At 35.9% G+C, this 26927-nt stretch overlaps 4 protein-coding genes and 2 long non-coding RNA genes across 14 annotated transcripts; 2 read left to right on the top strand and 4 right to left on the bottom strand.

Moving 5' to 3' along the window:
* Positions 1-3040: 3040 nt before the first annotated feature.
* Positions 3041-11131, bottom strand: LOC105831655 (zinc finger protein 891). Of its 3 annotated transcripts, none has more exons than XM_012671931.3 (5): positions 8491-8658; positions 6754-6993; positions 6440-6669; positions 5756-6136; positions 3041-5503 (listed from the first exon to the last, which is right to left on the bottom strand). In XM_012671931.3, the coding sequence occupies exons 1-5, from the start codon at positions 8656-8658 to the stop codon at positions 5158-5160; spliced, it is 1365 nt and encodes a 454-aa protein (XP_012527385.1). In that variant the 3' UTR covers positions 3041-5157. The 3 variants fall into 3 exon arrangements, with proteins under 3 accessions (XP_012527385.1, XP_028049361.1, XP_036140703.1); XM_028193560.2 differs by lacking the exon at positions 8491-8658 and adding an exon at positions 7310-8462; XM_036284810.1 differs by lacking the exon at positions 8491-8658 and adding an exon at positions 10936-11131 and having other exon boundaries at positions 3104-5503.
* Positions 11132-11362: 231 nt separating this feature from the next.
* LOC114254382 lies at positions 11363-12513 on the top strand. Its single transcript, XR_003625747.2, has 2 exons — positions 11363-11501; positions 11648-12513. It is a non-coding gene; the product is annotated as an uncharacterized LOC114254382 (long non-coding RNA).
* LOC105830466 (cilia- and flagella-associated protein 20) lies at positions 12465-14193 on the bottom strand. Of its 4 annotated transcripts, none has more exons than XM_012669795.3 (4): positions 13919-14193; positions 13716-13776; positions 13250-13619; positions 12465-13031 (listed from the first exon to the last, which is right to left on the bottom strand). In XM_012669795.3, exons 3-4 carry the CDS (start codon positions 13523-13525, stop codon positions 12726-12728), a joined length of 582 nt encoding a protein of 193 aa, XP_012525249.1. In that variant the 5' UTR covers positions 13526-13619; positions 13716-13776; positions 13919-14193; the 3' UTR covers positions 12465-12725. The 4 variants fall into 4 exon arrangements, with proteins under 4 accessions (XP_012525249.1, XP_012525247.1, XP_012525248.1 ...); XM_012669793.3 differs by having other exon boundaries at positions 13685-13776; XM_012669794.3 differs by lacking the exon at positions 13716-13776 and having other exon boundaries at positions 13919-14192.
* Positions 14194-14881: 688 nt separating this feature from the next.
* LOC105830465 (double-stranded RNA-binding protein Staufen homolog 2) lies at positions 14882-23745 on the bottom strand. Of its 4 annotated transcripts, XM_036284808.1 has the most exons (9): positions 23584-23744; positions 22258-22335; positions 21175-21383; positions 20486-21100; positions 19715-20262; positions 19095-19620; positions 18772-18980; positions 18385-18571; positions 14882-17003 (listed from the first exon to the last, which is right to left on the bottom strand). In XM_036284808.1, the coding sequence occupies exons 2-9, from the start codon at positions 22308-22310 to the stop codon at positions 16999-17001; spliced, it is 2352 nt and encodes a 783-aa protein (XP_036140701.1). In that variant the 5' UTR covers positions 22311-22335; positions 23584-23744; the 3' UTR covers positions 14882-16998. The 4 variants fall into 4 exon arrangements, with proteins under 4 accessions (XP_036140701.1, XP_036140700.1, XP_036140699.1 ...); XM_036284807.1 differs by having other exon boundaries at positions 14882-18571; positions 20492-21100; positions 23584-23745; XM_036284806.1 differs by having other exon boundaries at positions 14882-18571.
* LOC118644921 lies at positions 23722-25896 on the top strand. Its single transcript, XR_004962698.1, has 2 exons — positions 23722-23827; positions 25689-25896. It is a non-coding gene; the product is annotated as an uncharacterized LOC118644921 (long non-coding RNA).
* Positions 24007-26778, bottom strand: LOC105834323 (15-hydroxyprostaglandin dehydrogenase [NAD(+)]). Its single transcript, XM_036284812.1, has 6 exons — positions 26613-26778; positions 26414-26540; positions 26177-26283; positions 25724-25897; positions 25125-25288; positions 24007-24598 (listed from the first exon to the last, which is right to left on the bottom strand). The coding sequence occupies exons 1-6, from the start codon at positions 26706-26708 to the stop codon at positions 24475-24477; spliced, it is 792 nt and encodes a 263-aa protein (XP_036140705.1). The 5' UTR covers positions 26709-26778; the 3' UTR covers positions 24007-24474.
* Positions 26779-26927: the final 149 nt, after the last annotated feature.

Genomic DNA, 26927 nt, shown 5'->3' on the forward strand with positions numbered 1-26927 from the left:
ACTAGGGCAAACTTGTTTATGTCTTTCCTGTAGTATCTGCAATGCGCGTGTATCTGCAATGCACGTGTGCGAACGAACGTAATCTATTTCCTTGGCAGTATTATTTATTAGATCAATAGAACAATGTAAAGAAAAAATTCAGAGTATAAATTGTCATGATTAATATCTCTCGATGTATTACTGCGTAAATCCGCGCGACGATGTCGTAATTCGAAAATTTTGTATATATAGTTTATAATACTGATATCTTATTTACTATTCTTTATTCCAGCAATTAGAAACTGTGTGGTATCATTGTGTTAATTTTGTGTCTGTAGATATCTTTAAGAGTGATATCTAGTGCCTATAATTTTCGTTTAATCTCTTTCAAAGTGTACCAAACGCCATCGTCAAAGTAGCAAGTAAACAATATATAACTAGTCATCTCACTACCTGTTAACAATAAAAATAAATTCTTTTTTTGTAAGTATGTTAAATATTATTTTAATTATGTCAATATGTTAATTCATAGTATTCGCGTCATATATTATTTGTTACGTAAGAGTGACAAAAAAGTAACATTTTACTCTGAATATTATTTTCATTTATATATATATATATATATATATCTCGGGTGGAAAAATTTCTACAAAATTCTAAAAAAACTACAAAAATTTACAAAAGTGTTTCAATTCTAACATTTTTCTATTAAAAATGATGAAACACTTTTGTAAATTTTTGTAGCTTTTTTAGAATTTTGTAGAAATTTTTCCTCTAAGATATGTACAGAATTAATGACATACTATATGTGTTTATCTTTAATCAATCTTGTTTCTGTCTCTGAAATCGATGATAGAAATCGAAGGGCAATCTTCCTAGATACACAGACAATACACGATATTATGATAAATATTTAGAAATATTTATTATTTATTTTTAAAAAATGTTATATAAAAGGATCGCATGCACGCGCATATTTTTAAACGTATAATTTTGACCAAGGCACACTTTCCTTAGTTAGAATTAAAACAATTTTCCTGCATTAAGAACATTAAGACTCTGATTAGTCTGATAAGAAAAATGTTTTTTGACCGATATAGTATTCTGTGTATCCATTAAAGAAAGAATTAATTAATTATATAAATACCTAAGTCCTTGACACAATCTTTGGAAAATATATGAGGTAATTAAGTCCGGTAATTATAAGTCATCCGTTTTCATATGGAATCACGCATCATCTCGTCACAGGAACTGGCAATGTTACTTTTTTTGTCGCAGAGAATCGTATTCTGCATGCGTAAATTTTGGGACGCCCTGTACAAGATGTAAAAAAACGCGCGTTTAAAATGCGTTATTTTAAAAAACATAAATAAAAAGTATTGATTAGATAAGATTAATCTTTGAAACGTCAAAACACTAATATAAGAGTCAATACATACAATTACACTCAAAAAGCAATTAGATGCAAATAACACATTACGCAATACTCCGATAGTATGAAAGATATTATTGGTACTAGATATATGTAAACCACGAGAAAACTGGACTATTTACATATTGATATCGCTATACGGTTTTTTGAGTCATTTAGAATAACATTATTTCAATTCCCGTTTATCATTGTATGTAAAATAGTTGTAACATTTACTCCTAACAATTTCAAAAAAACTAAAACAACGTATTTCCATATGCAACTAAACGTAACATAAATATATTTCGAGGATTTTTCTTTATTTCGTTGGGTGAAATGCGCGGAAATTTATTTATTGCATTAAATCATGTTTATTTTGTATGCTATTTTGCAATCTTCTGGTTATCGATATTAACCGTTCAAGGAAAAAAAACGGTTTTGCTGAAGCATATAAAAATTTAAATACACATTTAAAAATAATTTATTAAATTATCAAAAAATAATTATATAGAATGCTTAAGAAATAATTATATAGAATGCATAATGAGTAAGGCTGTAAAAAGTTTTTTGACAATCTAGCAAATATTTCGAGTATACATTTATTTTCGTTGTTTAATATATTAATTATTTTCAGATTTTTAACTTTTAGACACTTCAACAAAATTATATATATATATATATATATATATATATATATATGCTTTCTGAATTTCAAATCGAAGAAATGGATTTATAATGTTAAGTGTATTTATAAAGTTAAGAAAATTAAGAAATAAAATAAAAAATCTCTATATTGATATTGATACAGATACGCAGTTTTCCGAACAATTTGTACAATGTTATCATAATTCTCGTTTATCATTGTAAATTCTAAAGTAACTGTAAAATTTGTAATTTTATATAAAAATGTATAGAATCACAATTTTAGAATAAGATTACGATTGGATAAATATAAATACTTATTAAATACTACTTAAATAGTGTAAAACGAGAATGGACGTCTTGAATAATAAAGAAAATTACGCATCTTGAAAAAGGAAATTAAGAAATAAAATGAAAGAGAGTTAAAGAATACATTAATATTCTCTTTAATATTAGGTTAACTTCAATTTCGATTTACTTTTTATTTTTATTTAATTTTTTTACTAAAAAAGGGGTAAAAAATAAATTAAATCGAAATTAAAATAAACCTATTTAGAAATGGATATAAAATAATTTTATTCTTAGGGTAATAAGATTTTCTTAATTATCTAATTTGAGCCTCTAGTAACTCTAAAGTGTATAGAGTAAATGTATCGGAATAAGATTACGAACGGACAAGGCTAAGTAAACAGAGCATGTGCGACGTTCTCTCGAATGATAAAGGAAATCTTGAAGGCTTTCACTCGGGTAAAAATCTGACGATCATGTTTGAAGTCTCCTAAAACGATGAAAGATAACGCGCAACTCAGAAACAGTCTTCATGAAATTCCTTTGAGATGTGTTTACAATCGCATTATCTATTATTACATTTTATATACGATGTTCATTTATGCGCGTTGCGATAAAATGTTTTTCCACTTCTTTCTGGATTAATGACGCGACCTTTTAAAATTGCATTTTTATTTGTAATTGCATAGTCATTGAACACACACACACGGCCGTGGGTTCAATGACATGTATTTATCTCTTCTCTTTATGCAAATAAATAAATATGCGGGATGTAAATTCGACTAATTTTATACAATTAATTTATTTCATATATACGTCACAGATGGTGTATTTTTTATTAACTCTACAGAATGTTCCTCCATGGTATTTGTCTGCTGCTAAATACGCTATGTTAATTTTCTGCATTACACAACTGGCACTTCTGAATTATTGTTAATTACTAATCTCGATTGCTAGGACTGTGTCTTTGGCGTGTCGGTTTTAGAAAAATACTCAATTTTTGATTCTCTAAGGTCTAAAATGCATGAATGACGACGATTGAGCCGCGAGCACTAGGATATGCTCTTTCTTTGTCAAAAATTGATTATTTTTATATATATATATAATCACTATTTTTTATTGTTATCTATAAGTGTCTGTGTATATAATATATATGTCGGCAAGCGGTCCGGAAAAACGTAATCACAAAATACACGCTTGTATCTCTATGAGCTAATAATGCTGCATTAATATAATGTGATTACACATGTAGTTTTCCTCTTTCTCTGCAATACGTAGTACGAGCTACTTATTGTTTGTGTGTACTGACTGTTGTATGTATTACTCGTTTCTTTCTCAGGGCCTGTAATGCTCACTATTTATACCTTTTGCGATCTGTTTTAGCACATGTGCGAATGTATACGGAAGCACGGACTATTATCTACGTTTACACGAACTATCTATTTAGCTAACTTAACTATATCCTAAAAACTACTCAGACTTCTGTTTAACATTTATCTCATATATCTCGCTTATAAGAATAACGTCACGGTTGTATTTGTAATATCGACTACGGCGTCTATACACGTCCTGCTTATTGATAATTAATACTGCCAGACGACTAGACTTGTGTTTCAACATTCGGTCTTGTCCGTTCTTAAAGTTATCTAATTTGACACATAATTTTCGTATACAGTCTTAACATTTACGATGATGTTTGTATTGTGCTAAAAATATGTCACAGACTACAAAACTCTGTTTTTCCTCTTTTCACAAATTTTCTTTTTTCGCTTTTTGGTCGATACGTATATTCCGTATAAAGTTCTCTGTGAATTATCTGTTTTCTCAATCGCTGTGAGTAAAATAAGTTGTTCTTTAGAATCTTCGTCACTGTCTGAATAACACTACGATCATGTATAATCTACACTTGTAGAATAGTATTCTTATTATATGGTAAGTTATAAATTTCATAACCAGTATAAAATGACAAGTACCAATACAATTATCACAGAGTTGTCAACATAATGTCATATAGAGTATAGAGTTAGTTTTATGATATATTTGACTAAACTTTTTTGGAAGTACATTACACACACACACACACACACACACACACACACACACACACACACACACACACACACACACACACACACAAATTATGTAATTTCTACTATCTACTTTAATACTGTTTTACATCTTACAAAAATTAAAAAATTAAGAGATATGCGCAAAAATGTGGCAGTGTGTGGACATTTTTATCACAAAAATAAAATGTGCTAATATGTAACAGAATCTATTAGATTTAGATGTGTTAACTAATTTCAAAAGTACATAATAATAATAATTTACAATAATACAATCATATTGTATTCCTAGTAACATTTAACAATTATTATCTCCTACCATTAAAATCATGTGTATAAATTGCATTAATATGTAGTAAAAAAACAAGAGTAGAAATATCAATACTTAAATCTGGCTATGAAATTTCAAACTTACTTTGTTTGCTATACCGTAGTAAAGCTTCAACACTAAGCTTACTAACAATAATGGAAGTTCACCAATATCTCATGTTAACAAACATCTTCTATCAGACAGTAGAAAGACATACGTATTCAATAAATAACTAACAAAATATACAATACCAACAACAACATACTTAATGCTAAATGTATATAAATAATTTAAGAATAAAACATACAAAATTTTTCCGTTTTCGTACCTTAGCACCGTTAAACTCTGGAAATAAAGGGTTTACATTACGACAGATACGAATACATGATCAACAAATGATCATCTCGGCAGAACATTCGTCTGAAATTCTAAGACCAGTCCTCGTATTGACTGCCCATGGTTCATCTCATTAAATCCGCCGCTCTCTGTCGATCCCGATGGACCTCCCGGGGATGCATTCTTTTACGATGTGAAAAACAATTGCCGGAGCTCGCGAAAGCTTTCGGACAGTAAGGACACTGATAAGGCCTCGCACCCGTGTGCTGATTTATGTGGAATTTTAAATCCTGATTTCGTTTAAATGTCTTATCACAAAGCGGGCATGCGTGTGGTCTCAAGTCCGAATGCGTTATGCTGTGGGCGCGTAACGTCGAATTCGTTGGATACACTCTTCCGCACACGGTACACGGAAACTGTACGCCGCCGTGATACTCCTTGTGTCTAAATAGATTCGATTGAGTTTTGAAACTGTAACAAAAAATCAAATTTTCTTTAATGGCTATTGAAAAAAAACAATAGTATAATCAATACATTATTAAACAGTCAAAAATTCAATGTTAAAATATTTTAATATTATTTCAATATAAAAGTAAATTTTTAATTTCTTTACAGCAATTCTTTACAAAGGTTTAACAACAATTCTTTAATATTTTAATTAAATATTTAGGAAAAAATTAAATACTAAGTTGTTACAAGAATCACAAGAAAATGCAAACGTACATTCTTCCACATATGTCGCAGCCGTACTTTCCTTTAGGCCTGTGAGTCTCTAAATGCACTTTCAAATTTCCCTTTGTAGAAATCTTTTTACTGCAGATTGGACAGATAAAATTGCTGGACGAATTGTTATCACTGTTCGTATGAAGCACACCATTCGTAGAATAAACATGATGGGATTGTGAAATAGGCTTTCCGTCGAATCTTCTCTCTCTGGGTAAATGCGACCACAAGTGATTTTGCAAACCGATTTGTGATACAAAAGATCGGGCGCATATCGTACATTCGTGTGGCTTTGCCGATGCAGTTTTCCTGCTGTCTTCATGTGATTTATATTCACTTTCATCTTTCTTCTCTTCGTCTTCCTCCTCCATTTCAGAATTTCTAAATGAATAAATGAATAAAAGATTAAGCGAACACATTCATTTAATCGATCTTTAAAGTTCGATCTACAATGTTCTTTGTTTCCTGTTTCTTGCTTTTTGCCCCTTTGTGTATTATTTTATCGATAATTGTGTTTCTTGTCATATATTTCTTGTCTCTTTCAGTGGTCAATTTTTATCTAGCATTTTATGACTAATTTTGATAAAACACACAGAGGCAAAAAAAGCAATAGGCAAAAAATAAGAAATCGAAAGCAAAGAGCACATTGCTCAGCTTTATTATTAATGATATAAAGAATCTTACTTGTTGGTTAAAGGTAATGGCTCCGGCGTATGCGTCCTTGTTATCTCTTCCTCGTTATCTGAAGAATCTGAAGCTTCAGATGCAGACTGTTCCATACCGCACTGTAAAAATAGCATTGGATCTACTTTCACCTCCATTTCTTCCATGCTCGGAGTACAACGTTTGTCCTCTTGGGAATTTGATTCCGATGGTCCCAACGGCTCGTCCTCGGTTAAAATTTCTATTGCACCCTACAGGAAAAACAGTGATGACACGTTATATGTTATAAATAAAAATGTAATATATGTAAAAGGACAATCTATGGACACACATACCTTTGTCAATATCGAATGTAATAGCCCTCGATCCTCCGTTTTCTTTCCGATATCTTGTATATCTTTAATACTCTGTATCTCGTCATCTTGTACAGGATTTGTATTGTCAATGTTACCATAAAGCTGTGATCTCAACTTCTCCTGGGTACGATACGCCATCATCGCGAAACGATGTACACCTTCCAGTCTTTTGACACATGTAGCACAGACCATTTTGGAAAATTTGTCCTCCGACGATACCTACAAAATATTTGAAAATGAATATAAAAAGCTATAAAAATATAATGTAGTGTAATATAAACTTCAGAAGACATTTTCTACTTTTTTCTCAAAAAGAAGAACAATTATTGTAAAATGATCACTTTAATTTATATTTGTTTAAAATTTCTTTTATTTTATTCCGTTAATCTATACCTTTTTTCTACACGTTAATCTATAATATATTTCGTAAATTTAATTTAATACAATTCAATGTGACTCATATTTCCAGATACCGACGTCATATAATTCACGCCAATCGTAATAGATCACGTCAATTGCAATAAATTGTCTCTACCGTGTTATTTGTTGAACATTATTTTTATTACTGTTATCATTTCGTCATTATGTTCGTCATTTCTTATCTCTCGATCGTCATATCCTTGCGCGGCATGTCTCGATAGACAATTAACCTAGCTTTTGCGAACATAATGTCGTCGGGATGGCAGTTGGGAAATGGACGCCTTGTTTATTTACGAAAAAAAATCGTTTTTTTTGTTTCCTCTTCTTCTTCCTCACGCCCCACGTCCGTTCGGTCGACGTAATTTATTCCGCGCGACGTCATCTCCCTGACGTCGCTTCACCGCGGACGCGGCCCTCATTTCCGATTGTATTTATAGATGTAGTCGCTTATATTGTGTGTATGTGTGTGTGTATGTGTGTGTGGTGTGTGTGTGTGTGTGTGTGTGTGTGTGTGTGTGTGTAATACAGCGTACACACACACGCGCGCGCGGAGAGCACACGGTATACTTATTGCAATCAATAAAATGCTAATTTTTAACACTTTTGTAGCTCCGCGCAAAATGGTCGCGCTTGACCGACCGACGCACGTATTAAATATAATGACGATCGGTCCTCCCCCTTGCGAAATAATAATCGTCACTGTCGCGTCCCGCAACGTCACCGACGTCAGCTCGTTGACATTTCGCGGCTCATTAGGGCCGATTAAATTTTCCGGCCGGAGATTTTCGGCGAGGCGTGACCCCTCTCCCCTTCCTCCCCGACCTTTCAAGCATTCGTACCGCAAAAACGTCGCCGTTTATATTTAGATTCTAAAGTTGGAGTCAATTTACGCGCGAGCTCGTATCATCGATGATTAGAAGAAAAGGGGATGAGATCTCGCGCGCGCGGGGACGATCGCGACTTCGAACCGTTGCCGATCTCTCGCGATCGTCGGCCGCGATTGCTTGGATTCTCGAGAAATTCTCGAGAAACCGCGATCGCAGTACGATCTCTCGCGATCCCGGCTGATTCCGAGAGATCGGCTTCGATCGGCGAGCGGCGCCGACGTGAGGGATTCGAAATTTGGGCGACCGGCACGTGATCGCGACACTCGTCGACACTTCGTCGCGCTGAAGGGGACGAATTTTGAAAGAAAAAAAAGTGGGAGAGAAAGAGATGAGGGGAAAAAAGGAGAGGGGAAAAAAGATGATTGACGCGCGAAAAAAACGCGCTGCGTCGCGTGCGTTTCTCGCTTACCAGGATATGTAGATATTTCCGTATTTTGGTCTGCAGGTAATGACGCCGGCCGTCCTCGGCGAAAATGTACATCCCGTCGTCGTCGGCGACGATGTCGGCTGCACAGATCCGACACTGCCGATTGCGCTGCTGCTGCTGCTGTTCGAGATCGCGTGCCGCCGTGCCCATTTTTCAAAAAGGAAAACGGGCGAGCGCGAAGACAGGGAGGGAAGAAAAAGGGGGGAAAACGAAGAGAGAGAGAGAGAGAGAGAGAGAGAGAGAGAGAGAAAGAGAGCGGCGAAGGAAGAAGAGAGAGCCGAAGGAAAGGAAAAACGAAAAGAAAGGATAACGTGGCGTGCCAGGAGGGGAGGAGGAGAGGGAAGACGATTTTTCTTCTCGTTCCACCGCTGGAAGACTTCGTTTCGGCCTCGATCCTCGGCGACGGACTTCACGTCGGCGATCTTTTTCTTTTTTTTTCTTTTTTCGAAGACCGGTGGTTGACTAGGACGAAACGCCGAATCGCCGAACCGTCGACCCGTCGCGTCGCGACGTCTTCATGTATCCGGGCAACGGGGACGGGGCATCCTCGGTCACGAACGGCGGCGGCGACGACGACGGAAACGATCTCACGGAGGCGGCTGACGCGCGACCGAGAAGAAGCCGCGTGGTGTATCTCCCGACGGTGACGACGGCCGAAAGCGGGTGAACGGCGCGCGCGACCGACGGGCTTGATTATTCTATAACGATTTTCTCTCTTTCTCTTTTTTTTCCCGTTCCGCCGTATACTTTATGAGTGGAGCCGCGGATTGGGCGAGATTATAAGCCGCGCGGCACGGCGCGACGCGACGCGAGAGTCGTCGTGCCCGTGTGCTCTTTATAAAAACAGACGCGCGCGCTCGCCCGCGCTCTTCTCTCGTCGTCGCGCGGGTAGCCGTCGGGCGTCGGCGTGCGTCCGTCCCCCGTCCGTCTCTCTCGCCCCTCCCGTCCCGTCAACCCTCCTCCCGCTACCCCTCCTTCCCCGGAGTGTGCCGCGAGTGCTCAATACAAAATATATAATAGCATTCGTCGATTTGAAAAACATATGTATATAACCAATTGTTTTATTTATGGATTCCGCCGGCGCCTCGCGGCGCGGCGATAGGCGCGCGGCGTGCGCGGCGCCCCCCGTTACCGCGCCGCCGTTGCCGGCGCAGCGCGCGCGTATACGTATCCGCGGCGTCGTCGCCGCCTCCTCCTCCTCCTTCTCCTCCTTCTCCTCTTCCACCTCCTCCTTCTCCGCCGCGAAAATCGTATATTACATCGATGCAACGACTGACGGCGACGACGCTGCCGCGGCCATGCGGCGCGCAAAGAATAAAACGCATCGCGACGCCGCGGCATTCTTAATTGGTCCGCCATCTTGGCCGCCGGCGGTCGCCTCCTCGGGACGCCGAAGTTTTTTTTCTTCTCGTCTTTTTCGCGTCATCAAGTATTCGCATCGCTGACTGTTGCTTCGCCGTCGACGTCGCGACGCCTGCTCGTTCGCACGCCGTCGAGATCGCGATCATCTCTCGATCGTTGCGCGACGCTTCCCGCGCTTTCCCGCCATTTCTCGCCACGCTGTGGGCGCCACTGCGCGCGCGCGCGCACGCGTTTTTGCGCGCCGCGGAAAATAGTCCGCGGCCACTCGACGCGAACGAGCGCCTCCCTCTCTCCGCGTCGCGCGCGCCTGCCCTCCCCCCTGGCCGAGGGGAGGAGCGGAGAGCCGCCGGCGCTACGCTTCACGTCCCCATTTAAAAAAATCAATACTTAATAATTAGCAATTAATACGCCCGTCGAGTGTACGTGTGTGCACGTGTGTCCCGTGATTTCCCCCTCCCCTCTCCGCCACCGTCTGCCATTTCACCTCGCCGATTCTTCCCCTCACCCCCCGCAGCCCTTATCGCGCCGCGCTCGTTATAATGACACGATCATTATTTCGTTAATTATTCGTATCGACGTTTGTTATTCTCCCCTTTTTGTCCCGGCGACGGGATGATTTTCGCTGGTGCGCGCGAGCCAAGGGATGGGAGGGATAGAGGGGCGGGCGGGGAAAAGGGTACCCTGCGAAAATTCATTTTCGGGTGGGATTTAATACAGCGGTATAGGAGAGAGAAGAGGTGGATGTAATTATCGATGCCGTTGTCGCGATTCACGATGACGTCTTCGATTGGACACACGTCTTATCTCGTCATCGACGCTTTTGACATGCCGTAATAATAATTAGCACAAAGCGCAATAAATTGATTAAACGTCAATGTAGAGCCGAATGGAACGAATATACAATGTACACCTTCGCCGCACTCTCCGCAACTTATTAATGCACAATTATGCAGTCTTGCGATAAACCTTCCATGCAGGCAAATAAAAACTTGTCAAATCGGTTCTTTTTTAGCATAAAAAGAGGGTATATTCGAGGAGAAATTTAAAAAGAATTGAAAAATATACCTCATTAATTGCAATGTCCCTGTAATTTCTCTCTGCCGTCGTAGAACGGGTGTGCCGTGTATATCGCGTTGCCAGATCTTAGATTTTAGATCTTGCTCGATGAAAAAATGCACGTCCGTTAGTCGAAAATACGTCTTGCTCTTCCGTTTTTCATCGCGATAATAAATAAACGCATGCGGGGAAGCGAACGGAAACAAATGCGAATGAACGAAGAGGAACATAACCTCTAAAGTCCCACTCCGAAATAAGAAAAAATCATAGGAACCGTTGCCAAATTCTCTCGTCATTTTCCACCTGCGTGTCTTATCGCGAGAAAGAGGGAACATCATGTTCAGATTTTCAACGAAAGTCACGTTACCATTCGTGAAAGAAACTATGTCGATACTTCCTTCTGCAATCCTAGTAAGCGGACAGTCAAGCAGCAGATCAGAAATCGCTGGCACAAATCGGCGTTTTGCCGGCGAATTCTGACATAACCTGATTCGAAACTGCCGGCAGAAATCGCGCGAAATCTCGACAGATTCGGCTTGATTTCTGTCGTCAAGTTATGTAGCGAGTACATTAAGGTTTGCAATTTATCAGTCATTAATTTATCATATTTTGTTGATTTTGCTATATATCTCCTGATATTCTGCCTATGTTTAATATCCCTAGATGTTCTGTAGCCTCAAATCTGCAGCCTTTCTGTCATTTTTATAGAATTTGTTTTCAGTAAACTTATTTAGCTCTAAATGAAAAGATGTCGAAAAAGAACGAGATCTGTGGATACATGTCACTCTTGTACAGCCTTAGGACAGTATGAGCATAACTATCTGTCATGCTCTGAATGTAACGCTCCCTGTTCTCATGTTAGTCGTAAAAAACTTGAATCTGTGATTCAAACTGGAAGTACAAGTACACAGATGCTTTATAAAAACTTTATGATAGATGTACACAAGTAACAACACTAATAATGTACAAACAGAAAAAAAAGCTAAATAGACGAATTTAGAGTATCTGCTGTCAGTTCTCCATCTGCTTTTAAACTTAATCTATTTGAAAACATTAAGCTTGATAAAATAAACAATGTGTCCAACGATTTAAACGATGCAAATGTTATCTCTAATTATAAACACATAAAAGAGAGTGAAAAAAGTATCGCCAATCATTTAAGATCTCTGGTTAATATCGAAGAAAGCGCTGAAGATACAAATACAAATATGTTTAAACACATTTCACTTTTAACTGAGAAAGAAAAGTGAACAAAAAATCACATATTTGATGATGAATATAAGACTATATTTAATTTTACAGCCACAGATTACTAGAAACTTTTCGAAAAATTACAGGATTTGCGATATCGCAGATTAGAACCATCAATGTATGCACATATGACATAAAAATATCTGTTATAGTCAAGAAGTTTTATAAAAAAGCAGAGAAATATTGCGATAAATGTATTCGCAATAAACTACTTATTTTAATCACTTTTTAGCAGATTATTTGAAAATATAATTATGGGAAAATGCATATAAACAAGAAAGTATATGTACTTTTTATCCATGTATAGTGATAAATAAATACAGTCATCTTAACATGTAAACGTATAAGACATATAATCAATATTCTATTAAGTAACAAATTAATCTTAAATATTATACATTATTTTTTAAGCATCATATAAAGTTAAGGTGATCGTCAATTGAAAATCTTTTATTTTGTAAGTAATTCGAACAAGATTTTAAAGAAACGTTTTATTGGGTATAATTCTTCCTTTTACTAATAATGCACGCGTATTCCTTCATTAATTCTCAACACTTTGCCTTGTTTTGAATGGGCAGGAATAATTTGAATTCCGCTGGCAATTCATCCTCCGAATACAATCGATCTGAAAAATACACCCGTCGAATCCTACAATTAGCATGAATTTGAACCCTCAATGTCTCCACATAATTTGTTCCATAGGCACGACGTGTGAAGTCAGCCAAGTTAAACTGTATCTGATTCCATCCATCGTCTAATCTCATCGGCATAGTACATATGAATGGTTTTACTCTCGTCGTGGATTGATAATTGCTAGCGCGAAATCTGCGACGTACATTTTTATCGTCAATTATCTGCAATAAATAAAAATTTTTTTATTATAAAGAAGAGAGAGATTGAATAATAAATAAAAATATGCTTGGTTTTTTAGAGCTAACATCAAAATTAGAATGAAGGAGTATATGAGATAAATGATAATGATAATTTGTTTTAAGAACTCATGTTTCAATAAAATTGATTAAAGATTTCTTCTTTAAGTTTCTTTATAAATCGACATAATAAAAATGCTCACCTGAACCTCAAATGTGAAATACTTCTTTAAATTTTTGATAATCATTACCAGGAAAGGCAATTTTATACCCAAAGTCTTTCTTGGATCTGCAGGACATGTGATATATGTTGTGCTAACATTGCTGCCCAGTATCTCTAGAACAAGGCTCTGTATGTCATTGTCAGTGATTCTTTTGATATGTCCATTCCTCACTTTCTTGTCCCAGATTTGTAACGGCTTGCTGCCAATACTATACAGAATGGAGAGAAAACCACTCTGGAAGGTGTTCTTGAACATTTTCGCATTCACTCGAATTCCCGCTGCTTCAATAACTTTTCCCTAGCGTACGTTTAAAAACGAGGTTCTTTCTCCTCCTATTTTTTTGTCAAGCCTGGAATTTGAATTACAATATTTAATTTGGCCGATTCCTCGGCGCTGACAAATAACAAAGCTAACCTTTTTCCATTTTAAATTAAATAAATTGTACTAAATAATTCCACAGCGGGATTGAAGGCACCACATCACATTGACAAACAAAGAGGAGCGGGCTGAAAATACGTTACGGGTGGTTTAGGAAATTCATGCTTATATTTGAAATAATAAACTTTCCGCTCTTTGCAGTACATCGGTTATCATTTTACTTTGTTAATCCCTTGAACTGTCTTACGGAATATTGGCAGCGATTCTAACCTGTAATCAACTGATGTTTGATCGATACATCGTTCACCAATGTATATTCATATGAATATACGAAACTGTAACTTGGGCGCGTTAGACCTCAGGAAATTGTCAGAACAGCAAACTTGAAATTATTATTATAAGTAAATTATAATTTTGATTATAATTCATAAAATTTTGCGTCTTTGAGATTCTAATGGTTCAAACACCGATGATTCAAGCATGTGGCTTGTTCTTTTTCGCTGCACTGCTACACTGGAGCTGACTGGAGCAACAAGTTAAAGTAAGACAAATATATTTTTTCTCATTCTAACTTATCGCACCAGGTGCAGCCCGTGCAGCGAAAAAGAACAGGCCAATGGAACATCGCGGCTGCCGAATACAATGGACGACCTCCTTTGATAAAAGATTGAACCATGATTTATCATTTTTTGTTATGTCGGTAAAAAGGGGATTCTTATAGCTCCAAATAATGTATATCGAAAGATTGTTTTTTTTTACAAATCCTTTTCATTTAGATATTCACGTTTTCTTTAATGAAAAATTTTCATCTTGTAGTTTTTAGATTTTAAATTTATGAAAATTTTTTTAAAATAAACTTAAAATTTTTTTTTTCCAAAAATTATAGGATGAGAAATCTTCGAATTTTTTAAAATATTTTAGGAAAGATGTTAATTTTCTTAGTATTTCCAGAAAGGTATAATTTATATTTAAAAATTAGATAAATTTTTTAAAAAATTATGAAATTATACAAACATTGTGCAAAATTCTGAAATTTATATTGGAATTTTGTAAATACAAAGAATTTAAAAAATTATATAACAATTATTAAAGTCTATCAAATTTTTATAATAATTAGACAAATTAAGAAATACTACATTAAAAAATTAGATATCAATTGTGAGATTTTGCTAAGTAAATTAATACAATTAGGATATCTTAGATAAGGATAAGTAAAATAAAATATTCGTAGTATTCGTGTGCCACCTTGTCATGCGTATATTTGAAACGCACAGTAAAAAGGCCATATACATGTACGTGAAACCTTTCTACGATCGTTCATCATCAACGTCAAATACAAACTGTTGCGGATAGAGGAAAGCAGTAGATTCCTATATGTCGTACAATTCGTTCACTTTCAAAAATGCCAAGCTTCGTCGATACGAATGACCTCTTTAATCTCTTTTAGGACTCATTTACTCAAGAGGCGATCATTCTTTCGATGAAGGCTGCCGAGGACTCGCAGTACGTAACTGTTTTATACAGTACGTTACAGCATACGAACAAATTACTTAAAATGCAAATCTAACATAATCGGACTACATTACGGTATATGGTATTTTCTTTCGCGCGCTCGGTATAAGCGGTCGCCAACTAACTGAAAAATGGCGAGAATATATTTTACAGCTTTACGTAGCAAATATTATAACATGGTGAAACGGCAACGGTTGCTTGATTTCCTTTTAATACTAACCGAAAGTAAGTAAACGTTTCGTAGAGCGCTCGTATATGTGCGACGACATTAAAACGAAATATAACGGAACAAAATACATTATGAAACTGGTATTTCGCAAACTCTTCTCCTTCCTGACAATGTCGGCACATCGGCCTGCGTTTTTTCGACACTTTGCAGATCAGAATCGACAATGCATCAACGTGAACGAGTGAGTTCTCTTTTTCTGTTCAAAGTGTCGAAAGATTTAGTTTCCGGTATCTCGGTAAATTGATACATTATATTCGTTTATCTATTTGATAATATTAACTATACGGTATTACAGTTCTTAGCATAAAATGGCGTCCTTTATCTTTTTTTTCTTTTCCTCTTGCAATGTATGCGATGTTAAATCGTTCAATTCGCATTTCTGTTCTATTCGGCTTTGAAAAACTATATATGTATATAATGGAATCTACCACCGTGTCTCATAATACTGAATGCCACATGAACAAGAAAGGCTCACTTATGAAAGCAATCGGTATCAGGCAAAACAAAACCCAACTAGAGTCTCGAAGAGTCAATAAATAATTTTTCTTTCAGCGAATGCATCGCAAAGAAACATCAATTCAATCGACAAATCCAATTATATCGCGAACATTTGTTACAAATTTTCAATGTACCGAGTATCGGGCATTAAAATGCACACGATTTTAGTGAACAATAATACAGCTTATCAACTGTTTATACAGTTAAAGTTTATAGTAAGTTGCTTTGTATTTGTTGTTCAGTAAATCGCATATAACACGACAGAGTAATGAATAGAAGACAACAAGTAGCTTGGCTGAGAACACCGGTACAAAGTTCTATGTCATTACACCGTATCAATTAAAAGGCAACGTTCGTACAATTTTGCGCGGAACGCGCATAGAACTCAAGTTCAGAAAGTAAAAGTACGCGAATGCTCAAAGTTTGTACCATTTCTCAATGTTTGTCTTCATTCATTATTAAGTCTCTTCCACTCTAGTATTCTTACTCCTTAATATTTCCTGACAGTAACACAAAATTCACCGTTGTTTCAGGATTATATCTTCAGCAAAATTAGAACAATTTCGTAATAGTCTTGACGCAACGGGACAAATTTTGAATTATTGCCTTCTCTTCTTTTTTCTCTTTTTAAGATTTGCCGGAAATTTCCGATGCAACGTATCATTACTGTCTACTTGCGAACGATAGGTGTATGGAAATTTCTGTTCCCCTCGCCTCTTAACCAGACAAAATTCACGCTGTTCTTTTTCTTATCGAGATTTAAAACAATTTTACAATGGTCTTGACGCAACGGGATGCAAAATTTTAATTACTATCTTTTTTCTTTTCGTTTTATATTCACTGAAATTTCCCATGCAACATATCATTACTTTTTATCCGAATGACAGATGTATGGAAATTTCTATTTCCCTTCACTTTTCAATATTTTACGATATATGTGAATATGTAGCCCCAGATTGCTTCTGGCCCCTGTAGAAAAGCAAATTGGGGCATAGGGACAGTATATATCGCATTACCTATGTTTTATCAATTTAAATGTTAGCTACTTAATAATCTTTCACACAATCGTTTAATCAACACGTACCTCTAAGCGCACGTAGCCTCCCAGAGTTTATTCTGGAAAAATACGTGGTTTTATAATTTTTATATGCGACTCAATGGAAAATGATAAGTTTTAATATGTTTTCTCTTCATAATAAATCGACGAAAACAGTAATATAATACACACATAAAATATAAATTGATCATTTTCGAACAGCTGAAGATTAAAAAAAGAAAAAAAGAGGAACATTATAATTATTATTAATTAGATAACAAAAAATTTTTATATTGATAATGCGAAAGCTAAGGATTCAATTGAGAAATTAAGAGATGGTCGCATTTCATCTCCAGATTGTGATTTCACTTAATGTTCGCCTATAGTGTTCATTATATATTATAGACTGATCCTAACTGGAGAATGACCATTTTGAATCATTGTAGATAAGTATATTGTGATCCTCTCAATGAAAATGTTACAATAAATATAGCAGTTATATCAGATCACTGCTAGGATCGCAATTACGATCAAGCACCAATAATGTTTATCGCGATATTTCATAGCATTATTAATTTTGTAAGAGCTGTAATATACGAATCGTTCAATGATACTATTGTAATTCATAATAACAGATTTCCGATAATCACAGAAATTTATTACTGTCTATTGTGATTGATCGGACATTCCTAGTCATTAAACGAAAATTCTGAATTCTTACACAATTAGTAAATACATATCGCTTATTGGTGCTTGAACAGCATTTTAATTGTAATTAGGACACTGCAAAAGATCAGGAAGATTTTTATATAACATATACTAATAATTAATTTAAATAATTTTATATAAATTGATCCGAATTTATAACCATTCGATTTTTATCATATTTCGGCAAATAATAAGCAATCCAACAATTTACAAATTATAAATGCGTAAAATAAAAATATCTAGATCATGCACACACAACGCTTTGTTTAAATCATTGACAAATATTTTTGAGATAGATATAAATATACAATTACAAATACAGCCAGATTATCGTATAACAGTTTTTTTTCTAGATAGATTACTATATAGAAACATTCTGTGAAAGAGATATTTTAATAGATATTTTAATAGATCAGATTCCTTGAATAGAGGAATTGGATTTAATAAAAATTTGACTAACAGAATCGCGACTGAGACCTTCTTTTTAATGCAATTGATGAAAAAAGATTCTGTCGAAGATATAGCACATTTGCAATGTGAAACAGGCAATGAATAAACAATGTTAATAATAGCCCCATATTGTATAAAGAACAAATTTTATAACAATGGAATTCTTTCGCAGTATCCTAAAGAAGCATAAATATAACTCAACATTATATACGTCTTAAGCGCTATTCAATTACTTATCGATAGCTCCATCCATTATGTTATTTTTAACTTGAATGCTAATGTGTATTCCATCACCAGACGCACCTTTGTCCTTCTTCACTTGTGCTGCGTTCGAGGCATTATCAAGTCCCAATTTACTAAGAGTACGAAGCGCCCTTAGAGCTGCTTGATTGCGACTCGCAGTTATTGTCGCTCCATTACCGTGACAAACTTGCGGTGGATCAGTGCTTAGTGACACAAGTGACAAATATTCCTTGTTTATAGACACTCCCTGAAACATTAATGAGAAATAAGGGTTCAATTTGATGATGCGTCAACATCACATTCATTATTTCGTTTATACACACACACACAGACACACACACACACGCGCGCGCGCCACGCACGCACGCACAATGTTCTACTTTTAGTAATTAGAACATAAGAATAGTTTAATATTCTTTTAAGACTCAAATAATCGTGATGAATTACCTTGGGAAAATCGCTAAACTCTACAGTAAAATTAAATAACTGAGATAAATAATGCAATTGATCCTTCGGTGAAACACCAGCCGTATTTTGCTGTTGCTGTTCGCGCAATTCTTCAGCGACTATTTGTACGCTAGGTCCATTCCCCAGTTTAGATTCTTGACCTCCATCCACCAATAAAAGACCAGGTACTAATTGGCGGCCTACGGAACCTAAAATTTTATATTTTATCTATATATATAAAACTTTATTTATCTTTATTATATCTTTTATAATACAATAAAATTTTAATATTTTTTAAAAATAGCTACGAGCTTTTTATTTACCTCCTACCGAATGAGGTTGAGGGTCGTTTATTTGTTCATCTTCGAGAAATGTAACTTTTCTAGGTTTCGATTCTGTGTTTTCGCTTTCTCCCGTCTTTATGGACGGTTTTGCGGGTTGCGGCGACGGCTTACTGTATCCCAATTGCGTCAAGAGAGCCTCAGCCGCGGCTCTCTTAGCCAATTTCTTGTTAGGTCCGATTCCCTGAGCGGAGTGCTGACCCATTATTACTTCCATGACAAACTCTCGGCGTCTCGGCGCGCCTTTTTCATCAATTAGATTGTAAACTGGTTCCCTTTCTCGCTTTGCCTGTTGAATTTGAACTAATCGGGAGACTGGATTGACCTCTTCTGCGGCTTCATTCTCCGCGCGAGGCTCTTGATAGACCTTAATCAAGTTACGAGATTTTTTCTTTGTCGCTGGCGGTTTACGTTTTACTCGCATTGCTCGATTTTGTATTGTAGCCGGTAACGGAGGAAGACGTTTCAGTTCGTCCAACATCAACTCGGCGGCGCGTTTCTTTGATACCTAGATAGAAAATGATGAATAGTATATAGAAATTATTGTTATTACTTATTATTTATATTATTCTTTTATGAGCGTGAAAGGTTTGAGAAATTACTTTTTTTGAGGATCCTTCTCCCACAGTAATCTTTTCGCCAACGGTGCATTTTGTCATGAAAGTTCTTATGTGAGGTTTACCACTTTCAGATACGACTTCAAAACTGACTGGCAGTCCACGTTTCAGAGCAGTCTCGTGAACAAGAGATACGGGACTTTTCAATTCAGCATTCGGATCGTCAATGCCACCTAGCGTGCCATTCTCATTGGTGTTACTGGTATTTGCAATCTCTTCCGGTAATGGCAACTGGCGTAGCTGTTCTAAGGCTCTGCTGGCGGCATCGTGACGTGCCGCTTGACCTGTTAAGCCTCTACCCGTGAATTCGCGTTCGCCAACTTTTAAAGTGACAAGATACAATCCCTGAAGGTCTGTATGAACACCACGATTGTACGGGAGCCGCGGATTGTACATTCGTGGAAAATTGCCGAATCCGTGTGGCATAAACTGATGTTGTAGCGCAGCTGGAGGTGCTTGTCGGAACGTATAAACAGTTGGCTCGCCCCGTTTCATCGCTAACGCGTTTAATTCGACAGTGGGTGGCAAGTGTCCTGTATTTAAAAAAAGACACATTTATCATAAATTAAATAATTGAAGAATATGTAGATTTTGTAATTGAAAAAAGATAAAGTTTATAAATCGATTTAGTAAGTCGACATTATAATTGACGCTGAGTAATGATAATTAACGCTGAACAATTATAATTGGTGCTGAGAAAGATAACGCGTTGCAAATCAATATTCTGTCTATATAGAATTTATAATATGAAATTACCAGAACCTGTCGGACATTTGCCTAGATGGCCGATTCTCATAGCCTTGGTTGGTTTAGGTGGAGGTTGACGGTACCAAGTCTTCATCAGCGCTTCGGTCGCCGCGCTATGTTGAGCCTTCTTTATACTAGGACCTTCAGCAACGTATTCTTCCTCGCCCAGTTTTAGTGTCACCGTGAATCTCTTTTTGTGCGCCGGTCCTTGTTCGTTGGTCAGTCTGTATTGATGTTGAATCCTATTAAATCTCGCCAACTCATTTAACAAGCACATGGGTGTTTTTTCTTTCATGTTTGCCAAAGCTGGATTATTAGTTGCGTTGGCATGATTCTGATCGGAAGCATTGTCGTCTCTGGACTCTCCATTGGAATCATTCGTTGCCGCCTTCGATTGCTCCACATTTGGTTGCTGCGGTACATGTTGCGGCTGTTGTTGCTGCGATTGAGACTGCTGCATTTGCTGCTGCTGTGGCGGCTGTTGTTGAGCAGGTTGATTTTGCTGATTATTCGGTTGTTGCTGCTGCTGCTGCTGATGTGGATACTGGGGAGGCTGTTGTACGTTTTGAAGAGTCACAGAAACTGTATTTGCTTGATCCTTCATGCTAACGCTAACCATGGTATCTAAAGTAAACGTTTCAAATTAATTGTCGATAATCAAGAACAAAGATCAAATTTTTTACTAAGAGAGTACTTACTGTTTGTATTGTGCGCATTCATGCCCATCAACATTGGCTGTCTTGGATTTCCATGCGGCGGGCCAGGATGCTGCATGTGATGCATATGCTGTTGATGGGGGGGCATGGACAGTATTTGTTGATGCGGATTCCGATGCGGTAGCAAATGCTGCGGCTGATGTAGCTGAGGCATGTTAGCCTGCTGCATAGGCCGCATTGGTCCTGCCATTCTGTATTCATTTTCGTTCGATTATAACAAATCTTATTGAATAAATTCTTCACATTTAACTTAATTATAAATTGGCAAAAATGCAATTATTATTGTTTTCATTATATCTAAAGTATCCGGTAATAATCGCATTACCTCTTGTGGACAAATAGAGCGAATTATTTTGTGAGTTTCTCATGAATTGAGAAATTAATTAAATAATTACGCTTGGCAGTCTTTTACGGCCGAATCGCTCGGATGCACGCTGATTTCTCGCGGATCTTTATTAATTAAATTTCTTCATTAATTATTGCAAAACTTGCAAAATGATAAAAACTTTTTTTATTTAGTTCAACTCTACTTATCTATCATCAAGAGATGATGCAAGATGATTATCACTGTATATTTTCTTTGTATATATTAAGTTCTCTTTATAGTATTTTTTTAATTTTGTACTTTTTTGATAATTTTATACTTTTCTTTGAAAATTTTACTTATATGTTAAAACAACATATTACTAAAGGTTAATTTACAATATGTTCTTTGTTTCTTACTTTTTGCCTCTCTGCAGGCTATTTTATCGATAATCCTTTTTTGTCTCTTTTGACAAAAGTTTTGTTAACTTTTATCTCGCCAATAAAAACAAGAAGAGGCAAAAAGCAAGAAACAAGAAGCAAAGAGCACATTGTAAATTAACCTTGCTGGTCACTAAACAGTATCGTTAGAACGTTTGTTCGCTAATTTTTAATAATTTGTACAAATACATAATTAAAATTACTTATTTTAATTCTACATATATATAGAAAAGAGTAGACTTTAATTGCACTTTTTATTTGATTCTGATTCACTTGATCTTGCAAGCTAACGTTAAGATTTGTGATACAGGGGATATTAACCTATTATGATCTCGAAGCTGATTTTGCATCGCGTGATGTTGGTGGCGTAACATCTTACAAGAATCTACACAGACAAACCTGTAAAATAAAGGAACAAAGTCAATCAGTTCTGTTTTAACATATTTCAGACTATGGTATAAGAATACAAGGTATATCAAGGATGCACAATTGTTCTATACGATAACTGCTCTTTAATTAATAATAATAAAAATTGTTGTAAAGCAAATGACTTCACAAAGGTTTAGTAATTTATATATAAGAATTATCTATTAAAAACTTGTCCAATCCATCTAACTACTGTTTATATGTCATCCAAAAGAAATTGTTTTTTGTACTACTTTAGGGGCAAAAATTTGATCGATTGTTTTATTAATCTGCTGCCGTTATGCGCAATGTTTACCTTTGAATTTTATACCATGTATTTCTCTAACTGCGTTGCTTCAAAATTCCAAATATTTTTGCACTTAAAACAAGATAAACATACGTTCGAACGCTCGGGAGAAGGAGAGCGAAGATTCTAAGCGCAAAAATACAAGCAACACGAACAGAGGCCTAATAACGTTTTGGATGACAGAGTTCGCGTGACACACATATAAAACAGATCTTTATACCCGGGTGGTATACACGCAACCAGTCGGAAGGCAATCAAAAACTTTTCCTCGTGTGTACGTGAATACGTAAATATACATCTGCCACCATTTGCGTAGCAATCGACAGGCTACAAATTCTATTCTTCTGCCGATTTTGCTACACGATGGGGAGTGAACGCAAACAAATTTCGTAATCACATCAAAATCGGGCGGGCGATACGCGCCAATCAACAACAGGAGGACGCAACTCCGAGAGCTCCTCTGAGTTTTACTCCGAAGAAAAAAAAACCGACCTGCGCTCCAAAATTCACTTGGAAATGTGATTTCGGAGCAAGGCGCGTGTTCCCCCTCTCCCCTTCGTTCGCTTTTTCCCCGTAGACGAGGAATCTCGGAAGGACCGCGAGGGACAGGAAAGGCGATATAACCTTCCCGCGGGAAGGGCGAGCCGGTACGTACGATGACGACGTCGTACCAAAACCTCGGGGCCGCGCGATCTCGCGCGGCACACGTCGTCGCGCGGCGCGGTCGCGCGCGATTCCGTACGCGCGGGGAGATCCGCCACCACGTGCGGGCGTCGATCTTTCTATTAATAAAATCCGTTTCCCCCCGATAGAGAGTAATGGGCTTGGTCCGGCGGCGGCGGCGGCGGACTTCGTCCGCACGGTGAGATCGGAGCCACGCCGCGCGCGCGGCTCGCGCGTACACCCTTTTTGCTCTCACTTTTATCCGCACTTACCCGGTAATGTTCGCTCTATTTCGCGGAAATTTGGTGGGTGTCACGCGACACGGGGAAATTTCCGGCGAAACAGACGCACTCCGACGCAAACGAACACCGCCAGGCCCTCGGCACGGCTATTGGCAAACAGTAAAGAAAAGTACTCGGTAGACTAAAATGCGGCCATTTTGCTGTGGAGCTAGTGGCGTAGCGGTGACGTCATCTCGGCGGCAACATCCCGGCGCGGAGCAGCACGTACGGATAGGTACGTATTATAATCTCGTACGTATGTATGATGTACGTACGTTCATCATTACAAAATCGCGGGAAGGGACAACGGAGTGACGAACGAACGTATAATTGAGAAATTAAATAAAATAGAAAACGAATTTTATTTTGACTCGTTGCCGGATATATGTGTTTTCAGAATGAAAAGAATTGCTATTTTTGTCACGGCTGCACAGAGTGTTTCTTTATTGCACTGTTTTTGTATGTTTTTGTATTGTTAATGTATAAATTATTAAAATAAGCAGCGCGCGCGTATTCATAGAGTAATAAAGGTGTATTTGTTTAAAACCATAAATATGATCATAAATATATTATAATGTACGTGTTATTATTTAAAATTTTTACTTATTTTTATTTTTTAATATCAATATGTCGTTTTTCTCTCTCGCTGTTAGTGGGAATTTATTTTTCTTTTGCGTTGCATTACAATCAAGAACTGAGACGTTACATTTTTTATGAGAATTATTTGATTATTTACTATTCATAGTATTCCGTTTGTATGTGTCGATATACGCTCTGGTAATTAATATATTTCGGAATGAGAATATAGTTTTTTTTCTCACTTTCTGCTATTTCGCAGAAGAGATCAAAAGATTTTGATCTGTTTGAAGAATTTTTTAACATCTAAGCGGTGACAAACGGTGGTAATTTGACCGGATATGCTGGTTCATTATTCGCAATAACCCAGATTGATCCATTTTCACCTTTTTGAATAGCCATGACCACAGATTGTCCTACATGCACAACACTATAAAAAATGTACTGTTTTCATAAAGATATTTATGTAATTTTCTTATTACTATGTTATAATGATATAATAACACTAATAATGTTAATTACTCTTATTTTTATATTAGAATACTTGCATATGCGCGTGTTTTAAGTTTATGTTCATGTTAATTAATATTAATAATAAAATAATAAAGTGTATTTTAAGAAGAAAATTCCTTTTTGTCAAAAATAATTCTTCTAATTATAAATTCTGGCAAACGTGATGGTTGTTAATACATATTATACAGGGTAAACTCGAAGTTCGCGAAATAAAATACTATAGAAAATTCTCAAAACATTAAATAAATCCACTTATTTTTAAATTTTCATTTTAAATAGCAGTTTTTAAGCTTTAAATGTTTATATTCTATAACTTATTTATAATACAAATTTAGAAATAGTTTACTTATATAAATTTTGGAAAACTTTCTTGCTATAGTATTTGATTTACGAATTTTCGTAGCATCCTGTATATAAATACTTCTATTATGTTTTGTACTTACGATTGAGGCTCCTGTTTAACGTTTATCATCAGATTTTTAAGGACCTCTTCATCAATAATATCGAGAGTTCTTTCTTCAGAGAGATCAGTAGCCACCTGCATTGGTGTTGATGTAAGACTAGGACACATCGTTAGAATACGAACTCCCGTTTTATCATATAATTTCTGAAAGAAATATTACTTTAGTCAGATTGTTAGTAAGATTTTATCTAGAAAATATATATTATATTTAATATAAAATATTTTAGCAATATGTATAAGAATTATAAAATATAGAAAAATATGTGTAAGGTGAGACAATTTGATTTTTAAGGTATAAATATGTTTAATATTTTATTTTTGTTTTTATTTTTTAAATGCGTTTTTTAAAATATTCTTTTTATTTTTTAATATAATTAAAATCTTCAAAATTTTACGAGAATTGAGTAAATTTTTATTTCTGTGTTTATTTTTGTGTAAATTTTATTTCTGTGTTTATTCCTTTCCGTTTTTATTCTTTTTTTGTAAGAGTTAAAACATAGTATGCAAATTATCTATTTATAATAGCAAAATTATCTATTTATAGCAGTAAGAATGAGGATTCATGTTTTATAAAGTTACCTCAAGATTCCTGCCAAATCCAACGATAGCAAATTTAGAAGAACTGTACACTGGATATACACCGGTAGTACGAATACCAGCTATTGACGCCATATTTACTATGGTACCTCCTTTGCCACCTTTATGTTTGCCCATATAATCTAGCCCCAACAACGAGCCCCGAATTAGTGCTATCTGTAGAAAAATATTAAAGTAAAGATAAAAAAATTATATAATTTACACATTATTTCATATGTATATTTGTGATTATACAAAATTTCATGTTTATATAAATTATATAAGCAAGATATAAAATACTAATATATTTGTACAATAATTAAATTATTTTATAAAGGATATTATATTCAAAAATTTTTATTTAATGGCAATTTATTTCCGATCGTCATCTTTAGAACGCAACTTTTACTAAAACGAGTAAATTAATGAACTGAAATTTAATGTTTTATTACTCACAACGTTAACAGCAAACGTTTGCTCGATACAACGGTCATGTATTATTCCAGCATTGTTAATAAGTATGTCAAGTCCGTTGAGAGCCTTAACAATTTGCTTGAAGGTTTCTGAAGATTAAAACAATTAATTAATTTATTTATCTTATTAAATGTTTTATAACTAATAACATAAAATAAATAGTATGGTTATCGCTGATTAATAATTTCACAAAAAATACTTTAAAAATTTGATAATTACCACTGTACACTTCCAAGTTTGTCACATCAATTGGAAAAAGAATGACACGGTCTTTTCCGAATTTTTCTTGCAGAGTCACTGTCGCATCATAACTACGCGCTACTGGCAAATCGATGATGGCAATTTTCTAGAATAAGCCAAATAGATACATAGATAACAAATACAAACACTTTATTTTTTATTTTTAATTATCAAGTACCTTCGCGCCTTTACGCAACAATTCTTCGGTAATTTGGTAACCAATGCCAGACCCGGCCCCCGTAACAATTACTGTTTTATTCTGTACGTTGTCCATTATCTAATGTTATCACGTTATAAGAATTATAAATATCAAAAAGATCATGTACACAGAAGGAGAGAAGTATGTTTGACTGTGCTTTTATACGTATGTCAAGATTTACGTGCAGTTTAAGGGAGATAAGGCATATTGCTTTTACACTTATCGTTAAAAGTTTTGTTACAGTTAAAAGTTGTATTTAAAAAATTATCTGCTCGCAGACTGTCTATAGGTTTA

This window comes from Monomorium pharaonis, chromosome 3 (genome assembly GCF_013373865.1).
Source record: "Monomorium pharaonis isolate MP-MQ-018 chromosome 3, ASM1337386v2, whole genome shotgun sequence".
NCBI classification, from domain to species: Eukaryota; Metazoa; Arthropoda; class Insecta; order Hymenoptera; family Formicidae; genus Monomorium; species Monomorium pharaonis.